The sequence below is a fragment of the Cricetulus griseus genome, chromosome 3, assembly GCF_003668045.3.
Source record: "Cricetulus griseus strain 17A/GY chromosome 3, alternate assembly CriGri-PICRH-1.0, whole genome shotgun sequence".
Lineage (NCBI taxonomy): Eukaryota > Metazoa > Chordata > Mammalia > Rodentia > Cricetidae > Cricetulus > Cricetulus griseus.
In genome coordinates, this window is record NC_048596.1 from 21726786 (window position 1) to 21752195 (window position 25410).

At 38.3% G+C, this 25410-nt stretch overlaps 1 protein-coding gene and 1 pseudogene across 2 annotated transcripts; both read left to right on the forward strand.

The window, feature by feature from the left end:
* On the forward strand, positions 1 to 24219 carry LOC100752064 (cytochrome P450 2C26). 2 transcript variants are annotated; one of them, XM_027407409.2, is made up of 9 exons: positions 1 to 168; positions 1799 to 1961; positions 2143 to 2292; positions 5389 to 5549; positions 8888 to 9064; positions 14138 to 14279; positions 19076 to 19263; positions 22519 to 22660; positions 23831 to 24219. In XM_027407409.2, the coding sequence occupies exons 1-9, from the start codon at positions 1 to 3 to the stop codon at positions 24010 to 24012; spliced, it is 1473 nt and encodes a 490-aa protein (XP_027263210.1). In that variant the 3' UTR covers positions 24013 to 24219. The 2 variants fall into 2 exon arrangements, with proteins under 2 accessions (XP_027263210.1, XP_035297749.1); XM_035441858.1 differs by lacking the exon at positions 8888 to 9064.
* Positions 9161 to 11412, forward strand: LOC103162163 (annotated as a pseudogene).
* Positions 24220 to 25410: the final 1191 nt, after the last annotated feature.

Consider the following 25410-nt stretch of genomic DNA (forward strand, 5'->3'; position numbering starts at 1 on the left):
ATGGATCCAGTTGTGGTGTTGGTGTTTATTCTCACCTGTCTGGTTCTCCTCTCATTTTCGAGACAGAGCTCTGAGAGAAGGAATCTCCCTCCAGGCCCCACTCCTCTCCCATTTATTGGCAATTTCCTACAAATAGATGTGAAGAACATTGGCAGATCCTTGACCAATGTAAGTATTTTTTGTGCTCCTCCAATATGTTGATGAAGAAGATTCATTGAAAACTGCTTTAATTGAAAACCTAGTATCAGAGGCAGTATTGGTATAAATAACCATACAGTCAAAAGCTTTTCAAAGTATTGTGTACTTTATGACTTTTACAATTGGCCTTTGTCAGGAATTCAGTAATAAGTGAGCTTTCAGGTGAAAGGACATTTACATCATTACATTTTATAAAAAGGAAAAAAAATCCCATAAAATTTCATGATTTGTTTCTATTCCAATCTTAAAAAACAGCTTTTCCCATTATTTTTGGTTGAAGGTCAGTAGCAAGTAATAGATTATTCAATAAGTCAAGTAGAATTTTAGATATCCATTTTTACTGAGGTTATTTGTATTTGATGCTGTACCCTAAAAGAACTGATGCCTAATTTAACTAAATACCAATGGACATGGAATCATACAAGAAATTCAAGAAAGATGTCAAGCTTTCAGCATATTTGGTGATAAGTATAACCAGTTTTAATATTTTTTATTTGAATTACAAACAAGATTGAATTACATGACAATCCCAGTTCCCTTCCTCGCCTACCACCCCTCCCCTACTAAAACCCTACCAGTTTTAATATTTTTATAACCTAAGTCTGGGGCAAAGGATGTTGCAAGAGAAGGACCTGTTTTTTCAGGAAATATTACATGCCTATGTGTAACATCTGTGGTGCCCACACTGTTTGTAGTAGCATACTGCCAAATATGGATTGCTCAGCAGAATGGTTTGTACTGACTTACAAATTTACATTACAAACCTAAGTGGGCCTGGCTTTTCTGCTTATTTCTGACCATTTCGTCTGTTTTGTTGGTCTACTTGTTAATGTTTCATTAGTACCAGTCTGATCATATCACTATAAGTCTATAATATATTTTGAGGTCAGGTATTATTATACCTTGAACAGTGTTTTAGTTCTTAGGAATCTCTTGACTATGCTTGGTTCTTTGTAGTCCCATATGAAGTCCTTTGTTGTATTTCTAAATCTGTAAATATGGCATCAGAAGTCAGATGCATACCATTCAATGTATAAATACAGAAGCATGTGTTTAATAGTATGTGTGTTTTTTCCTTGGTTTCTGCTTCTTCTCTGGTCTTCTGGCTGCAGGGTTTGAGTAGAGTGTTCCTACACCTGTGGGCCAGACTTCCGCAAATCAAAGTGGAGTTGCCTCTGTTCAAATAGGGCATTTCTGTCCAATTTAGGGGATGGGGACATGGTGGGCAGGATGGCAGGGGTGATTGTGGGTAGGGTAGGCAGGCACTGAGAGAGTGGTTGCAGTCAGCAGGCAGGTAGGTGGCCTATGTAAGGTTTTGGTGGCCAGTTTCTTGCTGAATGTTTTAATATGAAAATGCATTGTAATCTTTGTGTAACAAATACCTGAGCCCTTATCAGTTACAAGGTACACTATAGGTGATCCATAACTGATAATCACCATAATGTGATATAAATAGGCTTCAGAACCATTGGAAGCTGAGTTTTTTCCTGAATAAAAATATTAAACTACAATGAGTGATGTTAGAGTGAATAAGGTTTACTCCATTGAGATCAAAGTGACTTTTTTCACTAGTATTTACAATTTTCTTTCCTATTTCCAGCTCTCAAAAGTCTATGGCCCTGTGTTCACCCTGTACCTGGGCATGAGGCCCACTGTGGTGTTGCATGGGTATGAAGCAGTGAAGGAAGCTCTGATTGACCATGGGGAGGAGTTTGCTGGAAGAGGAAGCTTCCCGGTGGCTGAAAGATTCAATAAAGGTCTTGGTAAGTTAGTGTGCATGTTCTTATGAGTGCTGCATAGTGTTGACTGTGAAGGTGAAGACTGAAAAGAGGGGCTGGACTTTTTCCTGAGGGTTAGCATTAGGTTGGTCCTCTCTATAGTTTCACCTATCAGATCTCTCATCTGTTTCTAGAATCTATTTCTAGTGTTTTACCATTTCTTCAGGCATTGTTTTTAGCAATGGAAGCAGATGGAAAGAGACAAGGCGCTTCACACTCATGACTCTGAGGAATCTGGGCATGGGCAAAAGGAGCATCGAGGACTGTGTTCAAGAGGAAGCACAGTGCCTTGTGGAGGAACTGAGGAAAACCAATGGTAAGTGTAGTTTTATATATTTACATCTCAATTAGGTATGTGTGTGTGTCATGCTTTTGTTGTTTTGAAATTATAAACAATGACTATAGATTTTTCGTTAATTTTCTTTTGAGCTGCAGAACTAATCATTTCCATTAGTGCAGGAGTAATTTGTCTTTGTGGTTCATTTCACCATGGAATAAGTGGTTGTGCTAATTATGACAGAGTCCAATTAGAGGATATTTGTTTACGTTTTCTTGGATCACAGTGGTTTGAGCAAATTAACTGAGCATTGCTGTTTTGGATCAATGTCTTTAGGACTGTGAACGGAGCCAGCCCTACAGTCCCGGGTCTGATTTTGATTGCAGGTTAGTGGACTAGGGAAGTTTAATTACCTAACAAAGCTAATGATGAGACAGGAAACATCATATCATCTCAGGAGGGTTCCCAGTTGATGTTGAGCAGCCACAGTTTATTGAGAAGTCCATTTAAGTAGTCCTCCAAGGGTAGGGACAACATCAGGAAGCATCTATTATAATGCATATAGCTAACATCAAGTGATTTTATTACCTAAGCAACTCTTGGTCATGTAGACAGAGTCCTCAGCCCAGGTATGGGCCTACTCAAGGCTTAAGCTACAGAGATGCAAATTAGGAGGCATATTATCCTGAGGCCATGGTAAACAATAGTAGCCCTACTGGCAATTAATAATACAATGGGGAGCAGGAGCTTTCAGGTGCCCCTGTTTACAGGAGCTAGAGGCCAGGCACCAAAATATTCCATAACAGAATTATTTGGTCCCCCACACAATGCAGGGATTCTTCTAGGCCCATGTTTTCTTGGGTAACAATGATGTTATATATGGTTTCTCTTTCTTAGTTGAGTGTAATAAATTTTCATCAGTCATTTATCTTTTATAGCATGATGTCAACTTGTATTATTATTTGTTTAAAAATTATTTACTACATTGTAAATGTTACATAATGTGTTTTGATCATGATTCCCCCACCAACTAACTCTTCTTGTTTGACCCCGGAAAACTCAGGTATCCGGGGTCCCAGGCCATGACCGCGGTCACCCCAATCACCAGGCAGATTTGAGAGCTTGCTGCAAATTGCATGAGGCTTTATTGTAATTTAACGAGCTAACCCCATGTTAGCTCGGGTCTTTCACCCACCCGCCATGGCAGATGGGTAGCAAAAGACAGCTCCTAGCGCCTCCCGAGAGATCTTATAGGACAGAGTAAGGGGGGTATCTAGGGGTACGCACAGGCTCAGGATTGGTGTGCCTCCAGGCTTGGAGGGCTTGCCCTGTGTTGATTGGCCATCTGGTTGTTATGGCCCATAGGCCCTCCCAGGGTGGTTGCTATGCTTTGTGTGTCATTGCTGTGCGCTTGTCCATAAAGCACACCCAGGGTCATAAAGCATAGCCCCACCAGCTAACTTCTGATTGGTTCCTTGTCACGAAGCAGGCATCTGACTTTCTAGTGTCTAGGACAAGGTCATAGAAGCACGTGTTCGGCCGCTATGACTGCCGAATGGGGAGCTGGTCCCTTCTGAGATATACTCCCACTTTCCTATCTATCCTACTTTGTGTAGTCTCTTTATTTAATATCAACCAAACCTGATTTGTGCTTGACATATATGATTTTTAAAGAAAATTTTCTTTAGTGGTTTCAGAATTTTGTACTTGTTTAAAAATATATTTTAATTGAAATAGAATTACACAATTCCTCCCTTTTCACATTCTATTCCTTTCCAGGTGCCCTCCCTTGTGTCCTTTAAATTCTTTTCCCATTATTCAATCATTAGCTACTTGTCTTTGAGTACTATTGTATATATGCATGTACATAGACACATGTGTATACAACTTACACCCTGCCCAACTTATCATGCCGCATCACTGTCACCCACAATCACAGGGTCTATTTCTGTCCCATGCAGGTTCCCAAGCCATTGGTTCAAAGTGCATGAGCTCTCACTAGTTCAGGTCAGCTGTCTCTGTGGTTATCCACATAATGCCCTTGACCCAGTGCCCCCACCCCTTGTTCATATGATTCCTCCTCCCTCTCTTCAGCTGAACTCCAGGAACTCAGCCCAGTGCTTGTCTATGTTTTATGGCATCTTCTTCACTCAGTTATTGGATATAGGTTCTATGATGACAATTAGGATACTCACTAATCTGATTAAAGGGGAAGGCCCATTCAGACTCCCTCTACACTATTGCTAGGAGTCTTTGCTGGGGTCGTCCGTGTGGATTCCTGAGAATTTCTCAAGCATCATGTTTCTCCCTGATTTCGTATAGGCTCCCTCTATCAGATTATCTCTTTCCTTGTTGTATTCCATCCCCTCCCCAACTCTGTCATTCTGTCAAACAGCAGGAAGTACTTTGAATGAAGACGTATCTTTGTAGCACTGACCTTGTTATACTTTGTGTCTACATTTCAAATATGGTGTTTACTTCCTATGAAACAAAGTGTATTGTTTTAAATGATTAAATGAGAAAAAGGATGTCTCTGTCACTTCCTTAATGTTGTTTCTCCCTCTTTCAATTAACTGTAAAATAAAAGTTTTACTTTTATTTAGTAAGGTAAACAAATCCACATGCAAGTGGATGTTCTTGAGTTGACACATTATTCTCATGTATCTAGGAGGCATTCTTCCCATGTTTTTCATTCTAATATGAGAACTCACCTGCAGGGTTTCCATTTCCTCCTTCCTTGGATCAATACTTGCTTTGGTTACTCACTGTGGCTGCAAATCTTAGAGTTGTACACTCTTCTAATTAAACCCATGTTATATGGTAATTAGGCATTTCAGTAATAAATAATTCTGTTCCAAATACTAGAAATTTGGGTTTTTTCATATACCAGATAATGAAAAGTGTAAAACTTGTTGTAACAGATATGATCTATTCTTATTTAACTGATGAGGGTGAGGCCATCTCAAGTTTAAGGTTAAAGGGATACATTGATTCTACATAAATGGATGCTAGGCTGTTAGGAAAATTGTAGATAAGATATGGTTTAAAACTGCTAAATCTTTCCCTGCTAACAAAGGCAAAATGTCTTGTTTGTATAGTTTAATGTTATTTCTCCAATTGTTTCTAATTCTTCAGGCTCACCCTGTGATCCTACGTTCATCCTGGGCTGTGCTCCCTGCAATGTGATCTGTTCCATTATTTTCCAGAATCGTTTTGATTATAAAGACAAGTATTTTCTTGACTTCCTTAAAAAACTAAATGAAAATTCCAGGATTCTGAGCTCGCCCTGGCTGCAGGTGAAGTAAAGATCTTTTCCTTCTGGGAACAGCCCTAAGTCTTTCATTCTCACAGGTCAAATTCAATATGGACAAAGAAGTGAGGTGACCAGACACCATGGTTCTGAACAACATATTATGGAAAGAATTTTTGGAAGGCAGGTCTAAGCCCTTTGCTACACAAATAGATAAGCTGAAGGGCAAATTCCAGGTTGGCTCAAGCCTGCTAGTTCCCTATGCATTTCCAATTGATGTTCAGAGAACTGTTTGTATGAAAGATTGCATTCAAATCTAGAAGTGTTACCAGTTTTTCACAGGACATTCCTCTATGAATAAATCTTATGCTCTTTTCTATTATTAAACACACACACACACACACACACACACACACACACACACACACACACACATATATATATATATATATCCTCATCATATTACTAGGCAGGAATATTTTTGTTTAGAAAGTATATTCGCTTAAAGGATAAAGACTATTAATGACAATGAAATCTGCCAGGAAACACAGTAGTTTCAGTGGTTTGATGTGTCAGCTAGAATCCTAGTAGACAAACAGACAGGTACACAAGAGAAGATGAGTTATTTAATGCTGTGTGGCCCACATCCATCTTCTCAGAGTTGTTGTAGGCAGAAGTGGCACCTCCTGAACTCTCCATAAAGAATGGCTATGTTCTGGGCATTCAGGGTAACAAGGCACCAGTAAGACACTACTATGTTAAGCAAATATATGATATGGTATGGGAAAAATAGAGTCAGAATGGTTCATGTCCTGTGGAGAGAGACAAAGCTTCAGAGCTTAATAGATGCAGAAAGGGCTGAGGTGCTTGATTTGATTGCCACTCAGGCCTTGGTGATATCTGGGACTCTGATGCTGCCAGGATTCATGACCTTATTGTAACATTGTCTGTGTTGATATCCGTATCTCCTGATACCACTGAAGGCCAAGAGGAAAGGGCTGCACAGTTTTGGTTCTGGCACTTACTGGCTGTAACACTATGGAGATTAGGCTCTGTATTTCCTCTAGTTAGCACAGTGGAGCTGATCCTGCTGGCAGTGATGTGGAAAGAATGCATGCTTCGGGGATCTGACTCTTCTCCTCATCAGCCATATGGTGGCTTGGGTGGGGGAAAACTGACCTCCCCCTCCACTGCTTGTGGCAGGTGGGACAGCTATCCCTGAGCTGGTAATAGCAGGAGAACTGCCCTTGATACCACCACTGCAGAATGCAGGAGAGCAAACCCTGCACCTTGATTGGGCAGCCCAGAAGAGCTGAAACCGTCCACAAGGTGCAGGTGACTCAAGCCAGAAATTTTGAGGTGGGAGAGAGAGCTGGCCCCACCACCTGTCTGTCCAGTGATAGTGTGGTTGGGGGAGAGATGTACCCTTTGCCCTCTTTTCCTCACTGCCTGAGACAGATGAGGGAGCTGACCCTTCCCCTTACCAACTGCAGCACTCAAGAAAGCAGACCCTGCTCCTAGCCCAGGCAGCAAAGTAGAGCTGACTCTGTTGGCAGAGGCTCAGGTGAGCTGGCTCAGAGGGTGTGAGAACAAGAATGATGACCACACCTCTTCATCTGCCATGTGGTGGTAATAGTGAGGGAAAGATGCCCTCTTTGCCTGGCTGCTGCCACCTGTGGTGGCTGAGGTAGATGTCCTTCCTCCTTACCCACTTCAGCACCTGGGAAAGTGGGCCCTGCACCTTCCCTGGGCCACCTTGCAGCACAGCTGTCCCTATTGAACCCATTGATTTGGGTCGGGGGCTGAGTGTGAACCAGCCTAGAGAATGTGAACATGGGAGATCTGTTTCCTCCCTTCATCTATCTTCTGGTGATATGTGAGGGGGAGAGATTCCTTCCCCTCTCTTGCAGCCTCTGTTAGGTAGGAGGGCTGGCCCTGAGGTCTTCAGAGTGGGCGAGTTGTCCCTGAACTTTACCAGCTGCAGTATTTGGAAGAGTGGCCCTGCATCTTGCCTGGGTAGCACAGTAGATCTTCCACTAATATTGCACGTGTGCAAGAGGCAATTCTGGGGACACGAAAGAAGCTCATTGCTATAAGGGTGAACTAGCCAGGGCAATTCCAGAGAGCTCAACCCAGTCATGAGTTAAGTGGAGAGTTGGCCAGCACAGCAACTACCCAGACCCAGAACTAGGGTTATGAGTAGATGCATCTCAACATCCACCCAATCTGTGATCTGCTGGGGCGCATGGAGGGGCTGGTCTGGCAGGCCCAGGGCTACAAGATCTTCACAGTGCAGGGCAACAACAGGATATCCAAGTAAACTCCCAGTAAGGGCCTGGAATTGATAGTGTAATAGAAATCAGAGGCCTTGTGCCAGACCATTGAGTCCTTGGAGTGAACAATTGCAAGTAAAGATATATGCATAAAGGGGTTTGCTGTGTGACTCTCTGTGTCACACTGCAGCTTCCATGATGAGATTTTTTCTCTTAAATTTATTTTATTTTATTTGGGGGTTTTAAGGACTGAGGGTGGATGCTAGGAAATGTGGAGGTAGATGGCATGGAGGTGCACAGTGTGAGGGACACAAAAATAAATACAAAGCAAGTTAAAAAAAGAATGGCTATGATTATAGAGAAATCCCTAAGCTATGAGCTGTACTTTGCTATCAAAGTCTCTTGGAGCCTCACCCACTTAATTCCATATCATAGACCAGTTTACAAGGATTCAAAATGCATGTGCTACTCTTTTTGCTATAAATAAAGGTGTCTGTCTATCTTCATTGCTGCTATCTCCTAAAACCAGTAAATGACAATTATTTACATCCTATCCTATTTGATAATTGATGGAATAAAGGAATAAGATACCAGTCAAGTTTCATAAACATTCTTTAAACTGAAAAGTATTTGTGAATGTGGAAACTTGATTAAGATCTTTGATCATTTGGTCAGGAAACCCCATACCCATATCTCTTTATTATCACAGAGAATTGCTACACACATGAAATAAAACACCTCTATCCTATGAGGGAAACTATGTTATATTCATGTCAGAATCTATAAACCAAAGTTGGTTATGCAATATGTTATGGATATGTATATTTATTTCCCCATGTCTGTTCTTTTAAAAAGTTTTATGGCAAGGGCTGGAGATATTGATCAGTGATTAAGAGTGTGTGCTAATCTTCCTAATCTTCCAAAGGACCTGAGTCCAATTTTAGGCATTTAAGTTAGGTGACTCAAAACCACTATGTTCTGGGGATAAGATATTTTTGGCGTCTAAGGCACCCACATATATATGGCACCCACATGTATGCATTCATACCCATTCCACACACCACTAAAAGTAATACAGTGCATCTTATCAAAAATTTCTTTGATTTTGTAGGTCTGCAATAATTTCCCTTCACTAATTGACTACTGTCCAGGAAGTCATCACACAATAACAAAAAATATCAATTATATCAGAAGTTACCTTTCAGAGAAAATCAAAGAACATCAGGAATCATTGGATGTTGCAAACCCTCGGGACTTTATTGATTATTACCTAATTAAATTAAAGCAGGTAAAATGTTAATATAAATTTGTGTTATTGTTTGAATATTTTGTGGCTTGTTGGACACCAAAATGTTTATCAGAGATGGTTTAAGTCAGTTGTAAAATGAAAAGCAAAGACCTAGAGACTGTTATTGTGTTTTAAACTTCACGCTAATATCAGAAAGTCAAAGCAGCTGGCCACTAGCTTCTTACCACTCCCTCATTGTTAATGTGCTGACCTTGTCTCCATTAACTGAAACAGATTTATTCATCAACCAATAAGAGAAACATATATTCACAGCACACTGAAGGACATCCTACATCATCTCCTCTTTTCTATCTAAATAAAAGGAAGGTTTTATTTTTAACGTAGTAAAATTTATGTAACAAAACAGTTATCAAGCAAGAATTACAGTTACAAAATTTAGTTCACTAATATTTGGCAAAATTTAATGAAAATATTGTATCATCTGTCTTTGTGAGTCTAAACTTTTATATGTAACATCATTTATCGTAACTTAGGGAAACCATAACTATCTGTCTTCAACTCCATCAAAGAACCCAGAGGGATAATATATAAAGTCCAAAATGAAGCAGTTTGGAGAAAAATATGTCAACATTCCCACATATTGTTTATAAATGTTAGTCTTCATTTAAATGGGGTTGGTTATAAATGGTTAATGATTGCAGTCAATCTCTTTCTAAATAAAAAAAAGGAATATGTTGTAGAAACAAATCCTTTGCATTGGTATGGACTTTGCTTTATTGATAAAATTTCAAGGTAATTTTTGTTATATGTATATTTAATTCTTGTTTAAGTGTTGTATTTATGCAGTGCATTTAAATTGCAATGTATGCTTACAAATAGTCACTGAAATAGTTATGTTAGTTAGTTTTTCTAGATACAGAGTGATTTCAAATGTGTAGGTATTCGTCAAAACCTTTCAAAGACCTACAGGATATGGCATTTAAAATGGTTTATTAGGGTTTTCACAACAATGAGACACAAGTGCTCATGGCAACACCACTTTGACGCAAAGCCAGGATAAAGTACTCCCTTCTTGTAGTTGCATAAAATCTTGAACGTTCATCTAAATTCATCTTGTTTCAGCACTTCCAACTTTCTTTGCAGCAAAATTCATTTTCATAATTTAATAGCAAAATGCACTTATTCCTCATACTTTATTTTTTGTTATTTCTACCTGTGGCTCTTCATATATATATATATATATATATATATATATATATATATATATATATATATATAATATATATATATATATATATATTTCTTCATAGCCTGGGTCTATTTCCCCAGGACTGGGGTGTCTGAGTCAACTGACAATACCTTTCTTTCTTGACCAACTGCTGAAATTGTCACATTAGGAGGCCGACTTAAGTACCCTGCACCTGAACTCCCTGCAGTTCCTTCCACTTTCTTCCTGCCCCGAGCACCGAGGCTCTGGCCGCTGGCCTCTCACCACTTCCCTCGTGCCATGGCCCCGAGGGCTCCTGCCCCAGTCCAAGAAACCCAAGTCGGTCCCTGCAGCAAAGCTGGAGGACAAGCCGGTCTCGCTCGGCCTGCGGAAGGGAGAAAAAGAACAGCAAAAGCAACTGAACACATTGACGCAGTACAAAATGAAATAGACAGACTTAATGAACAAGCCAGTGAGGAAATTTTGAAAGTAGAACAAAAATATAACAAACTCCGCCAGCCATTTTTTTCAGAAGAGGTCAGAATTGATCGCCAAAATCCCAAATTTTTGGGTAATGACATTTGTCAACCATCCACAAGTGTCTGCCCTGCTTGGGGAGGAAGACGAAGAGGCTCTGCAATACTTGACCAGAGTTGAAGTGACAGAATTTGAAGACATTAAATCAGGTTACAGATTAGATTTTTATTTTGATGAAGATCCTTACTTTGAATATAAAGTTCTCTCCAAAGAATTTCATCTCAATGACCCGTCATCAAAGTCCACGGAGATCAAATGGAAATCTGGAAAGGATTTGACAAAACGCTCAAGTCAAACACAGAATAAGGCCAGCAGGAAGAGGCAGCACGAAGAGCCAGAGAGCTTCTTTACCTGGTTTACTGACCATTCTGATGCAGGTGCAGATGAGTTAGGAGAGGTCATCAAAGACAATATTTGGCCAAACCCCTTGCAGTACTATTTGGTTCCTGATATGGATGATGAAGAAGGAGAGGCAGAAGATGGTGGTGATGCTGCTGCTGCTGCTGATGATGATGAAGAGGAGGAAGGCTTGGAAGATATTGATGAAGAAGGCGATGAAGATGAAGGTGAAGAAGATGAAGATGACGACGAGGGGGAGGAAGGAGAGGAGGATGAAGGCGAGGATGACAGCACAGAAGACTGATAGATTCCAACCCTCTTTTTTATTTTCATTTATTTTGAATTTTCTCCAGTCCCGGGGAGCAAGTTGCAGTCATTTCCCTCCCCTCCCCAATCCCTCTTGTGCTCATTTGCCCGGTTTTTGAGGTCTCTTCTCAACACCATGGTTATCAACTTATCTGGGGGGAAATACCTTGAGCAAAATACAATGAGAAAAGAATCTCTAAAAAAATAAAATAAAATAGGCACATTAATATAGTCCTTTGTATCTTTGAGATCCAAATATCTGCCAAGAGTTGTAATTTTGAAACTTTATTATGAACATCAACTCAGTGAGTATGAAGTGGTACCTCAGCACAGATTTGATGAGTAGTTTAAAAAAAAACAGTGAAAATGGACATTCTATTTGGTGCTGTTTTGTCTTTCTGTGTCTACAGAGAATTTTTATTCCAATATTTTTTCCATTGCTTTGCTTAGAACTATAGGATTGTGTGTGTATCTAGGTACTAACATTTCCATATAAATGACATGGAAACATATTTACATCCTGTCCATTGTCCTTTTCACATTCTTAATTATGTCATGAATGTATTATTTTTTGTCATGGATGTAATCTGGCTTATCTGGGTTTTTGGTAATTTGTTCTGAAATCTATAAGTTCAAATCAGAAGGAATGAGGCATATTCCTATTGTATTTTTTTTTATTTTTCTTTTGAGACAGGGTGTCTCTGTATTGCTTTGGAGCCTGTCCTGGAGCTTGCTCTGTAGACCAGACTGGCCTGGAATTCACAGAGATCTGCAAGTCTCTGCCTCCCCTGTGCTGGGATTAAAGTTGTGCACCACCAACCACCATCAGAAACTTATCCCAATTTTACTCTTCCAGAATGCTTCTATTCATGTAGTTATATTGCTGGTTCTGTCATCAGTTGCTGGAGACCCTTCCTTTAGAAGGAGCAATCTTGGAACTCAGTTGTAAAATTCTTGGTCATAGATGTTTATGTTAACTCCTGGCTATCAAATCTCTCTTGGGTTTCGTTTGGATTTTTTTGTCAACACTTCACTACTTTCATCACTGAAGCTCTTCAATAAGATTTTTTTAAAACAAGTGTTTTATGTTTGATACATCTGTTTTAATTTAATTTTCAATATTTTGTTTATTCTTTGGGAATCTCATATGATGCAATTTGAGCATAACTCTCAACTTTTTTTATCCTCAACTCCATCCTCTAATATCTTCCTATCAAACATTCTCATTTCCTTTTTTTCCCTTCTTTACACCACTGAGTCCAGTTTCTGTTGCTCAACTAACCTCAGGCCTGTCATGTGGTCAACCTACCAGGAGTCACATCATTGAAGGAAATTGACTCTCCCATTCCCAGTAGCTAATCTTCTAGAGGCTGGATTTCCTATTTCCTCTCTACACTTTGTGCTGGATTTTTCTTTGATGAAGCCTACATAGTTTTTGGGCAGGTCACAGTCACTGCAAGATCTCATGTTCATCTGTCCTTTTGGGTCCAGAAAACATTGCTTCCTTGATGTTATTGATCACTTATGGCTCTTGACATTAATGTCCCCTCTTCTCCAAGATACTTCAGTCTTCTGGGGAGGAGTGTGTCATGATTTAGGAGTGATCAGGTTAGAATACTTTGTTCTCTGCACATTGAACAGTTGGGTGTCTCTGTATTAATTGCCATCTTCTGTAAGGAGAATTTTCTGTGATGAAAAAGTGAGAGAGTTCTCATCTATGGATATATTAGTATGTCATTAAGGATCATTTTAACACTGTGCCCATTAGTCCATTGGACTAATGGATTTGACTACCAATTGTAACCCTATTTAACCATGTATATATGGGTCTTACCTAAAGAAGTGGGTCTTAGATTAAATGAGAAAGTAGATATTTGCTCCCATGAAATTGTTGTAACTATTGCACTAGTGGGCATTGTTATCAGGGCAGACATTGTTGTAACTTACAGGCTAACAGCTGGGTGAGACTGAGAATAACTTTTCTCCCCCAGTAGCACACATAGCACCACAAATACTAGCCAATAGTATCAGACTGATTTCTTTGTGTTCTGTGACTGAAATATATAGTGTCAACAAAACGGGGTTTTACTGTCAAGTTCTGGAGAGTAGCCAAGGATATTGTCAATGATCTGTGATACTTAAGGATACACATGGCTCTATTGGACAAGGGATCAAAAGGATGTAACATTTTACTTGTCCTGGGTCATGTAACCCAAGATTAGACCTACCACACATTCTTCTTCTTATGGTTTTGATAGGAGGAAATAGAAAATGAATAAATGTTTCCTTCATGTTTTTAAGGCATAAAAGTACAAAGCTGTATACACTTATATGCAGATAATCACATCAATGCAAGATTTAGGATACTAAGGAATAGCAGTGAAACTGAAAGTTATAAAAAAAATCTGTGCATAGTCTTTGAAATCATATGATAATTTCTGCTCTAATCTATTTTCCAGGATCTTTGTTGGCACCAGTGTAAAACAAAAATTTTGTAGATGTACATAAATAAAACACCATGTCAAGTTAACTAGACCAAACTCTATTCAGCTCAGTAAACTTCTATACAGGTACAATAACCATTGGAATGGGAGCTATGGAGTTTTATTTTAAATTTTACACTTTCAGTAACAAATACATAAGCTTGTGTAAAACTGTACAGATGTTAGGATCAGATGTGCTAATAAATAATTTATCAAATTTTGGCATCAAATTATTCTTAGTCAAACCACAATCAACAATCTGAACTTTCACTTGAAAATCTGGCAACCACTGTGAGTGATCTGTTTGCTGCTGGGACAGAGACAACAAGCACAACGCTGAGATATGCTCTCCTGCTCCTGCTGAAGCACCCACATGTCACAGGTAAGGATACAGGTGGTGACCTGTGCTCCTGTCTGATGATGGAAAGACCCTTTCTAGTGTCATGTGTGTTGTTATTCTTAGAAAAGTCTCAGTCCTTCACCTTCTGTGCCACTCACTGGCTGTAATGAAGAGTGTGACTAAGAGAAATGGATTCTGGCTGTCTGAAAAGCAAACAAATTCTGCTTAGTGTCTGAGTTCTCTGGAAGGTAAATGGCCACAGGCATGGCCAGTGTACATTGCTCTATGGATGCATGTTTTTTTCTTCTTAAAAGCCATGTGTTTAGATTAGCTAAAATCTTTCAGTTTCCTTTCCTCATTCAGATGAATCTAACTTTGGCATGGAGAAAAGAAAACTCACTTCTCCGAAGCATAAGCAGAAAATATAGAAATGTCTGAGACTGCTTGAGATAATGTTCACTTTGAGAAGTATCCTTAATATTTAGATCCCCTAAAACATTTTTCATTGATGCAGAAAATGTAGATTAAAGAATTTTATCACTTCAGAAGTCCAACGATTTATTTCAACTCTAACAATAGTGTGTCCTTTTACATTGTACTTTAAAACAGCTCCAGTGTTCCAGCATATATGAAACACACCCTCTCTCCTGTGCCCAACATATACTGCATGATAAAAGCACAAATATTAATCAAAATTTATATTTTTAGGTTAGGAAGAGAAAGCAACAAACAGCCAAGAAGGCTTCACCAAATTACTGAAACAACAGTATGAGGAATAAGAAAAATATAGAGCAGGAAATATGACGTTGAAACACAAATGTTAGATAAATATGCACGTGTTAAGAAAAACAACCTGTGAATCTGTATCTACAGGCCCCTCAAGCCTTTTGTTCCAAAGCAATGGAAGTTTAGTAGAGAACAATGCTATCTACAGGATGCTGGCTTGCTGATGTTCCCTTCCTATTTCCATCCAGCAGGTGAACCCCCTCTTGGAAACTAAATTATTAAAAGAAACTAAGTCAAAGAAGCCCTTTACCTGACACATTTATGATTCACAGGGATGAGTAATGTGTGGGGATCAAAGAGGAAGCTGGCAGCATTTGAAGCCCAGAATTGTGCATGTCAGTGCCCTTTCTGTTTCTTATTCCAAGAATGTGAGCAGCAGGGTCTATCCTCCAGATAAAAGGAATAAATCAGCATGTCTTATTTTACTACCTTAATAGAAAATATTTTCTATGTATTAATCCAAATATATTCAAAACATTCACCCAAGACAGACTCATAGAGTTTTAAGACTGAATAGATGCATAAAGCCCTTCAGAGAGATCCCTCAGTTGCATGTAAACTATCTCGTCAAACTACACCAGAATTCACCAGATCAGCTGGCTTATTGGAGATGAGAACTCTAGGTTTGCCATAATTTTTATTCAACTTACTATTTCTTCATGATACTTGTGAGAATTTTTTCATACTAATATCTGAAGTAAAGTCACAGGAAGTCATGGAATCCAGGTATCTGAATGGCTCTTATGGGTAGGTGAGATTATCAGAGAGGTTGCTGAGTACCAGGTCTAGGAAGTTCCCAATTCAGTATTTACAATGTGAGTCCTGTAGGGGTTTTACAAATACAGTGAGGGATGAAAGAGAAACAACTTGTAGTATAATGCTCATTTTATTGAGTGTATGTTTCCAGCATTTAAAAATATGTATTTAAATTTCCAGTATAATTCTAACTCAAGAAATGGAAAAATCCAAAAGTAAAAATGTATTCATTTATCAAAACACTGCTAATAATGGAAAATAATAATTTTCATGATAATTAATAATATTTATGTAACTACAATTAATCTAACAATGGATATTGTTACAACAAAGTATCATAGTCCAACTGGCTGTTCTCCTGTTTTCATTTAAAATGACTTTTCCTTGCATAATATGTTATGATTATAGTTTACCCTCCCTTTGTTCCTTCCTGTTACTCCCTGTCTCTCTCACATCTAGATGCACTTCTTTCCTGACTCACTAGAAAACAATTAGGCTTCTAAATAATCATATATAGTATAATATATATAATGTGACACAAAATATAACATATCAGAATCGGACAAAGAAACAGAGGAAAAGAACACAAGAGAAGGCACAGGAAACAACGCCCATTCATTTATACATCAACAAATCCCATAAAAGCACCAAACTGGAAACCATACTATATATGTAAAAGACTGTGCAGACTATCCAGGCCCTGTGCATGCTGCTTCAGTCTCTGTAAGTTCAAATATTCTTTGATTATTTTGACTTTAGAGGGCTCTGTTTTCTTAATATCCTCCATCCCTTCTGGTTCTTACTTTTATGCCTCCTATATAACAGTTTTCCCTGATCCCTGAGGTGAGGGATTTGATGGAGACATTCCATTTAGGGCTAAGTATTACAAGGTCTCTTGTTCTCTACATAATGTCTAGTAAAGTGATTCTGTGTTTCTTGCCACTGGCTGCAAGACAAATCTTCTCTAAAGATGGCTAAGCAAGACACTGATCTATGAGTATATCATGGTGTCATTAGGAGTCATTTAATTGCTTTGTTTTGATGTTATTTGTTTTTTATTTTTAGAAAAGAAGAATTTGGTTTTACCATAGGTTCCTGAGCTATCTAGTATCCCATTATTGGCCACCCAAGCAGTTTCAGGAATGGGTTTCATATCATGGGGTGGGCCTTAATTCAACTCAGTTCTTGTTTGGTTATTCCCACATGTTTTATGCTACGTTTGTCCTGTCATGTCATAGAGGCAAGACTCCATTGTTAATCAAAGGGTTTATGGTTGGGTTGGTGTTTATGTTTTTCTTTTGATAGTATGCAGAGTATATTCTTGTACTGAGATGCTGGATCATAGGGATGAAGGTTCTATATAGGCATTAGTTTGACTTCTACATGTTCACAGATTGTGTAAGTGTTACTTCAGCAATGGTGTCTTGCTGTCATTTTGTGGAGAGCAACCCATTGTCTTGGCAACAGCCTTGGTTGTTTGGCGATTTCACAGAATGATTTTGATACCCTAGTAATAGAAGTTTCATTTGATGACAAGGAATGTACAGTTGGGGCTCTGTCTCCTAAATATTTTGCTATTTCATTTAGGTCACCTTCATATATGTTCCAAATATATATTTAGGAACTTTCTACTGTATTAAGATTCCATTCTATCCCTCAAATGGTCCTGAATTTTAATTGTCTCTCTCTCTGTATTCCCTCCTTCATGCCTGTCTCCCTTCCCAATTAATTCCCCCATATGTCCATATTTATCTATTCGACCTCTCTTTCCGAACAAGATCTATCTGTCCTCCATAGTCACTTACTTACATCTAACCTCTGTGGTTCTAGAGAATGCAGCTTTGTTATCATTGATTTAACAAGTAATATCCATGTTTGTAGATAAATAGCTTATTTGTCTTTCTGGGTCTAGATTATATAACCTGGGTGTTTTTTCCGTGATTCATCCACTTACCAGAGAATTTTATGATTTTATTCTTTTTTAGTGGCTGAGTAAGTCTTAATTGAATAAATTCCATCTATCCTTCTGTTTAGTGACATCTACATTGTTTCTAATTCCTGGATATTATGAATAATGCAGCAATGAACATGACTGAGCATGTGTTTCTGCGATAGGACGGAGCAATTGTTAGATGAACGCCCAGGAGTGGTATAGCTGTATCATGATGTAGCTTGTTTTCCAACTTCCTTAATGCCTGTCACACTGATATCCATAGTGGTTGGACAGGTTTGCATTCCCACCAACGATGCACAAATATTCCTTTAGATCCACATCCTCAACAGCACGAGCTGTCACTTTTTAAAAACTGATATTCTCCATTCTGTTAGGTGTAAGATGAAATCTCAAAGTGGTTTTGATTTGCATTTCTCTGATGACTAAGGTTTTTGATCATATTTCTAAGCTTATTAAGTTTTTCTCAGCCATTTGAGTTTCAACTTTTGAGAATTGTCTGCTAATAACTTTACCCCATTTATTAATTAGGTTATTGGATTTGTTGGTGTCTTGTTGCTTGAATTGTTTATATGTTTTGGATATTAGTTCTCTATTAGATGTGTAGCTGCCAAAAACTTTTTCCCATTCTGTAGCCTGCCATTTTTGTCCTAATGATGGTGTCTTTTGCCACACAGAAGCTTTTCAGTTTCAAGAGGTTCCAATATGCTACTGGTAATGAAGTGAGGGTTAAAGGAAAGGTTATGTGTTTTGCATATGCTTGTTCATATAGATGATGTAGATAAAACTGAAAAATTCATTTTCCATTTCTGAAAGACATAAATGTTGTACATATGTGGGCATATAAAATATATGAATAGATTTCAGAAATAGTTGAAGAGTTTCAATTTGTTCAATATGGTGTGAGAAAAAAAGACTTTTATATTGCATACATGCAACAAATACAGACTCTCATAAATATACACAGAATAGAATGTGACTGTAAGAGAACTTTGTATTTAGATAGAGATTTACTATCTGACTTCTCATGTCCTTTACCACAGTCTAAAACATGGTGACTACATTGTTTTACATGATAATTTTAATTACTTATGCTTTATTTGCCATTAAGGCTACTAAATAAAAATTATATGCTGATATATTAAAATATGTATACAGAAAGATAGTAATATAAACTGACTACACAGCATTTCTGTATAAATATATGTATAAATAATCTTACCCTTAAATGAAATAATGAACATTTATAATTCCCTTAGAACACCTACATTATGCTGTGTATGGCCTGACACTGTGCCAAAAATGTCACTTATCTATCCCCCCATTTCTCACTGTGAACAACCAGCTAAAGTACAGGAAGAGATTGATCAAGTGGTTGGCAGAGGCCGAAGCCCCTGCATGCAGGACAGGAGCCGCATGCCCTACACAGATGCCATGGTTCATGAGGTCCAGAGATTCATAGACCTGGTCCCCAGCAATCTGCCCCATGCAGTGACCTGTGACATTAAATTCAGGGACTACTTCATCCCCAAGGTAAGCTTGTCTCTTCTCTACTGCACCTCTGTCCTCTTGATGCTCCTAGTTTCACAGTGTGGTTCCAGTTCTCTGAACCACCCAGGGCTGCTTGTGGTTTGTACTGCTCCATGATCTGGAGGTAGCACTGCTGCAGGTACAGAGATATCTGGCAATGATACTTCCACATTTGCTCTCTCTTCCAAACACTGTTGGGCAAAGCTTAGGTATTTCTGTTTGAATGTTCAAATATTTTGTCAAATTCCCAAAAGTCTTTTCTAGATTTTCATCATTATGAGAAAAATATCTTCAAAATGGAAAGAATCTATATCCTGAAATCTTCAACTCCATAATAAAGCTACTTCATTCAGCCATTTATTTGCCCTTTCTTTTTCCCATCATTCTCCTAATTTGGCTGTTCCACCTACAACTTCTGCCTGCCTACTGGCCAATCAGCATTTTATTCAGTCTATCTGGGTGGCAAATCTTCACAGTGTGCAAAAGGATTATTCCACAGCACATAACTTGTCATATTTCTCATGAGAATGACAATTGTAAGTTTAATATCTCCCTATCAAGTTTGATGTTTTAGGAATACATGGATAGTTGTGTAGATCATCTGAAAAGTTTTTCTCTAATTTTCATAAGGATACAAGAGACACTTTATTCACACATTTATTTATTATATGTGAGCATGGCCCAGGAAAACAGAGTTTTGTTATGATAAATATTTCTGCCAAAAGCCGCTGAGCCCCACTGCCACATGTGAGCTTTACGCCAGCCGTCTGCCCGAGTTAGGGCCCAAGTGAATACACAGAAACTTGTATTAGGTACAATGCTGCTTGGCCAATGACTAGGATTCTCATCTGTTAGCTCAGTCTCAATTATCATACATCTATATATTTTAATAAGACTTATCTTGTTGGACGCCTTTTTGGCGTCCCTCTTTGCAGGTGGATCACATCTTGCTGCTAGAGGAGGCGAACGAGGGAAAAAGGGACCCTTCCTGTTTCTCCTTCGCTTAAATATGTGTATCCTTGCTATGTCACTTCCTGCCTGAATCAGCACTTCTCTACTACATTTCCCAGAATCCTCTTTGACTCCTAGTTCCATCTAACTTGCTGTCTCATTGGCCAAACAGTATTTTATTTAATAATCAATAAGATAAAATACACAGTTATACATTCCCCATCAGAGTTTTAATTTGAGATAATTTTAATTCTCAAAAGTCTCTCCATGATTTTCAAAATAGTTCTCTGAACCCATTTATGGTTCTATGTATTGTTTCCTTTCTGATCACTGACTGTATATGTTGCAAACATATATGTATATTGGATTTTCCCTACGACATATTACTTATGACTTCTATGTTAACAAAATTCTGTCCATAGTTTTTCTTCTTCATACTTGTTAGAATTTTTGTATTAAAACCAATATGTTGGCATAAAACTAAGTTAAAAACATTTTCTGATGTGGTTCTGTTTGTACTTATTTCATTTCTGTGGCCACTTAGTGCTACATTGAAGACACTATAAAAATTCTGATTGTGTGCCAGATACTACAGATGAAAATTCAGAATTTTTATATGACTATCTTCATTCATAAAGGATGAAATTGCTCGCTCCTGGAGAGTCTTGTATTTATTCAGGGTGGGGTGGTGCAAAAAGACATTGGTAAGGTTCTAGTTACTAACATCATGTGGTGATGAAGGAACTAATTTTTCCACGCAAAAATGGCTTTTACTTTGTGATAACAGATTTAGTATATGGGTTAGGTGGCCACTGTGCTCTGTTTGATTAAAATAACACTCCTGAGGTAAGTCTGTTGAGGTCTATGGCTAATATGCAAAACTCGGTTATGCTTATGTCATTATCCCAACTAAATGATAAGTAGAACAAAGGACAAGTTTAGAACAATATATCTCCTCATAGGTTCCTTGGGTTTAATGCTCATTTTAAGGGGAGTGTTGCCTCAGCTAAACTTATATCCCATTGTCCTTTGCTGGTGGATGATGTTATGACTGGTCTCTTTGGGGTCTATTCCAGTAGAATATAGCATTCTTTTCCTTTATGAAACATCTGGCTATTTCACAGCTGATTTACTGATCTCAACAGAACTAATAGGATATGAAGGAACCAATGATCTTGTCCATAATTGTTCTGTTAGATTTCAGGCTTTCTAGTCCATAAGAAATGTGCTGGCCCTTTAGAGATGCTGTCATTATAGCAGAGAAACTGTCACAGGCAGCATGTAAACAGATGCTTATGGGTATAATTCATTCAAGTCCTATTGACACTAGCACTTAATTTTCATGTAATTTAGACATGTCAGTAATAGTCTTTTTGGTTTAATAATATAAACATATTTAGTTTAGCCACATTCTAATTTGTGTGGCCACCCTGTAAAAGCTTTTAGACCATGTTTATAGAAACTTTGACATAATATAAGGTTGGTTTTTGTGATAGTTGAAGAGACCTTGTTAGCACCAGCTCCCAGAAATTTCTGTGTATATTCCGAATTTGTATTGATTTAGCTGTCATCAGATCATGACATCATAACTTACCCTTCATCTTATTTGGATTTTATTTTATTTTCTCCCTATCCCCCCATTCCATTACTTCCTTTCCTTCTCCCAAATAGTCTTCATCCTGTTGTGTGACACATAGACATATGTGCATTTCTTTGCTTGTTTCTGTGCATTCATATAGAGAGATTGCATATATGTCTGCACACATGTACTCTGGTACTCAGTCCTACACTTACCTCCTTATCACATAGATAGATAGATAGATAGATAGATAGATATCTAGATAGACAGACAGATGGATAGATTCTGTAAATGAGAAGGAGTCATTTTTTTTCTTCCCAAATTTTCCACATTGTTCTTAATGAATGGTCTCCTATTCTGTTCAAAACACTCAATGAACTATTCCATCTGAAACTTTATTCACATATGGGGTATGTAGACAGATGTGATGAGTTATATCAGACAGTGGTCAGAGAAGCATGAGTCCAACCTGAAGGAACTGAAGAAGAGACTCAGGAGTTTTAGTTAATGTACTCATGTGAAATGTCACTGAAGTCTCTTTAGCCTCACCATTATGCCTGGCCTCAAACTCCTCCATGCTCCAAATCTGCTCTCTGTGTTAGAACTTTCCTACTGTTCTTTGAATCTTATCCCAACTATGGAACTGAAAGTGAACTAGGTTATTTCCCTAATGTGTTTTAGCCCTATGATTTTTTTGTAACTTGATTTCTCTCTATGTGTTGTTATAGGGAACAACGGTAATAACATCACTGACATCAGTGCTGCTTGACAGCAAGGAATTCCCCAACCCAGAGGTATTTGACCCTGGCCACTTTCTAGATAAGGATGGAAACTTTAAGAAAAGTGACTACTTCATGCCTTTTTCAATAGGTGAGAGAAATTCATTTCCATGAATCCATTGACATGAGAATCTGTGGAGGCTTACATAGTGGCTCTCTAATGGCCAGAAGACTTGCAGTGATCAGGTGTATGATTTTCAGTGTTCATGCATTGTCATGAAAAAGAGATTCCTTCCATGTCAGAATATTGAAATGAAGCCTTGATTGTTTAATCATTGTTCAAAATCGAGAAAGGTAGAATGTAGACTATTTGTTTTCTTCCTTTAGCTACATCACAGTAATAGCAAAGAAAGCAAACTCCATTTACACTTTTTTTCATTCACAATGAAAATGGAGGCATTATAACTTACATTCATGTCTGTTTTGCTGTGTCAATCACCTCCTTGGTCAACTATGTAATTACATGTCTCCAAATACACAGACACTTCTTGAAAGTCTCAAGTGCACTTGGTAAACACCTGAATGAACAATACTTATCAAATATCAATTGGACTAGGGCAATGAAAAGGTCTCCCAAATCTCTGGATTATTAGTAATAAATCAACACATTTATCACTCAAACTTTATGTTAATGCCAAAAATGGAGCAACATTATAATACACAAATTCTTTGTTGCCTCAAAGCATGGGTAATGGAGAATTATAAAATGAAGTCACATATCATTAAAAGAAGTTCATGAGCTATTAGATTAGAGGATTTTTTTTACACAGTTCAGAATGTCAGAAGTTTCTAGATCATCATGAGATGATGGAGACATTGTCGATGTGGTAGGACACTCTGTCTGCACAAATGATCGAGAACCCTGTTCCTTCTCATTCAGGGTGAGAGTAAGGGATATTGAGTCAGCATCTTCAGTGTGCTTGCTGCCATTGTATGTGTCCTTAGCTTTATTATTTTTGATAATGAACACAGGATCCATCTTCCTCAGTCTCCAAGGCAGTCTGATTACAGATGTGAACAACCACACCTAACTAAAAAGTATTTTTAAACAATGTAATTTTCAATAGTGTAGGTTAATTGGGCAACAACTTTGTTCCACATTTTTCTATTTGCCTAGGTATCTGTTTTTTCATGTAGCCATCTTTCTAACAACCCAGCCAATAACTTATCCATCATTCATAGCCTCTTGTGTCAGTTACAAGTACAGTGATTCTCACATTTTCAAACAATAATAATAATCTTTTTTGATATTTTCCCCTAGGAAAACGGATGTGTGCAGGAGAGGGTCTGGCACGTATGGAGCTGTTTCTATTCCTGACCACCATTTTACAGAACTTTAAGCTGAAATCTCTGGTTCACCCAAAGGACATAGATACAACCCCAGTGCTAAATGGATTTGGCTCTCTGCCACCCCCCTACAAGCTCTGCTTCATTCCAGTGTAAAGAAGATTCGGTTTCCTGGCCCAGACTCTGTTGTTTTCTGCAATCCCCTCTAGACCTTCATTTCATCAGGGACAAAGTGTCCTTCCTCCCCTCTTATCTATACCCATTCTGTCATATCCCAAGAAACACCTGTCAATCATTTTGAAATTTCTGGAGTCACTGCACAAATATTTTGATATTTTCTATTCTTTGAACAGTGTTATTGTCCCTTGGGCTAATGTTTCTGGTCTTGAGCTAAAATAGAACTTTACTGTTATATAATTAATGTAATAATATAATTCATTGTCATTTTTCTTCTTCATGATTTAAATAATAAATGTATTTTAGTAGTGTACTTTTTCTAAGAGTAGCATACAATTTAATTAAGAAATGAAAGAAAATACAGTTCCCAACACATCATGCTGGACTACATACTGTGAAGGGTAGAGAATGCAAGGGTGAGTGCTAGAGAGATGTTTCCTTCACTTGAGTGATTGCCACACAAACTTGAAACCTAAATCTAATCTCTGGTATGTATATAATGGCCAGGCATGGTGGTGTGTGCTTGTTATACCAATACTGGGGAGATAGAACATGAGATTCTTCAATATTGCTGGACACCAACCAAGCCTAATTATTGAGTCCCATTTACCCTTCTCAAAAAGCAAGCTTGTTATCTTCCAAATAACACCAAAAGTTCACCTCTGACTTCCACATATGTGTATGTACAAGTACATACATTCTCTTCCATATATGCCTCTGATTATGCACACACATCTCCATACCCACATACATACAAGCAAAACGGGATTTGAAGAGGAAGGTATCAAAGCTCTTTGGCTGAGCATCACTTAAAATAATTGGAGTATTTGGGTTTTTTAATTAAATGTATTTATTTAATTTAGAAACAATCTTATTTCAGATATCAATCCCAGTTACCTCTCCCTCCTATCCTCCCATGCCCTCCACCGACCCACACATCCCATTCCACACCTATGTCCCAAGATTGTGAGGCCTTCCATGGGGGAATCATCAAAGACTGTCACATCATTTGGGGCAGAGCCTAGGCCCTCCTCTGTGTATGTGGGCTGAGACAGTACCCTACTTGGGGAATGGGCTCCCAAAGTCCATTTGTGCACTAGGGATAAATACTGGTTCCACTTTGAGAGGCCTCATAGATTGCCTGGGCCTCCTAACTAGCACCCACATTCAGAGGGCTTAGTTTGATCCAGTGCTGGTTCCCCTCTTTATGACTGGGATCCCTGTGCTCTCACTTAGTCATGTCAGCTGTCTCTATGTGTTTCACCTGGATGGTCTTGACCCCTTTTCTCATCCCTTCTCTTTCTCTTAAAGGATTCCAGGAGGTTGGCTTAGTACTTAGCTGTGAGTGTATGCTTCTGCTTCCATCAGCTACTGCAT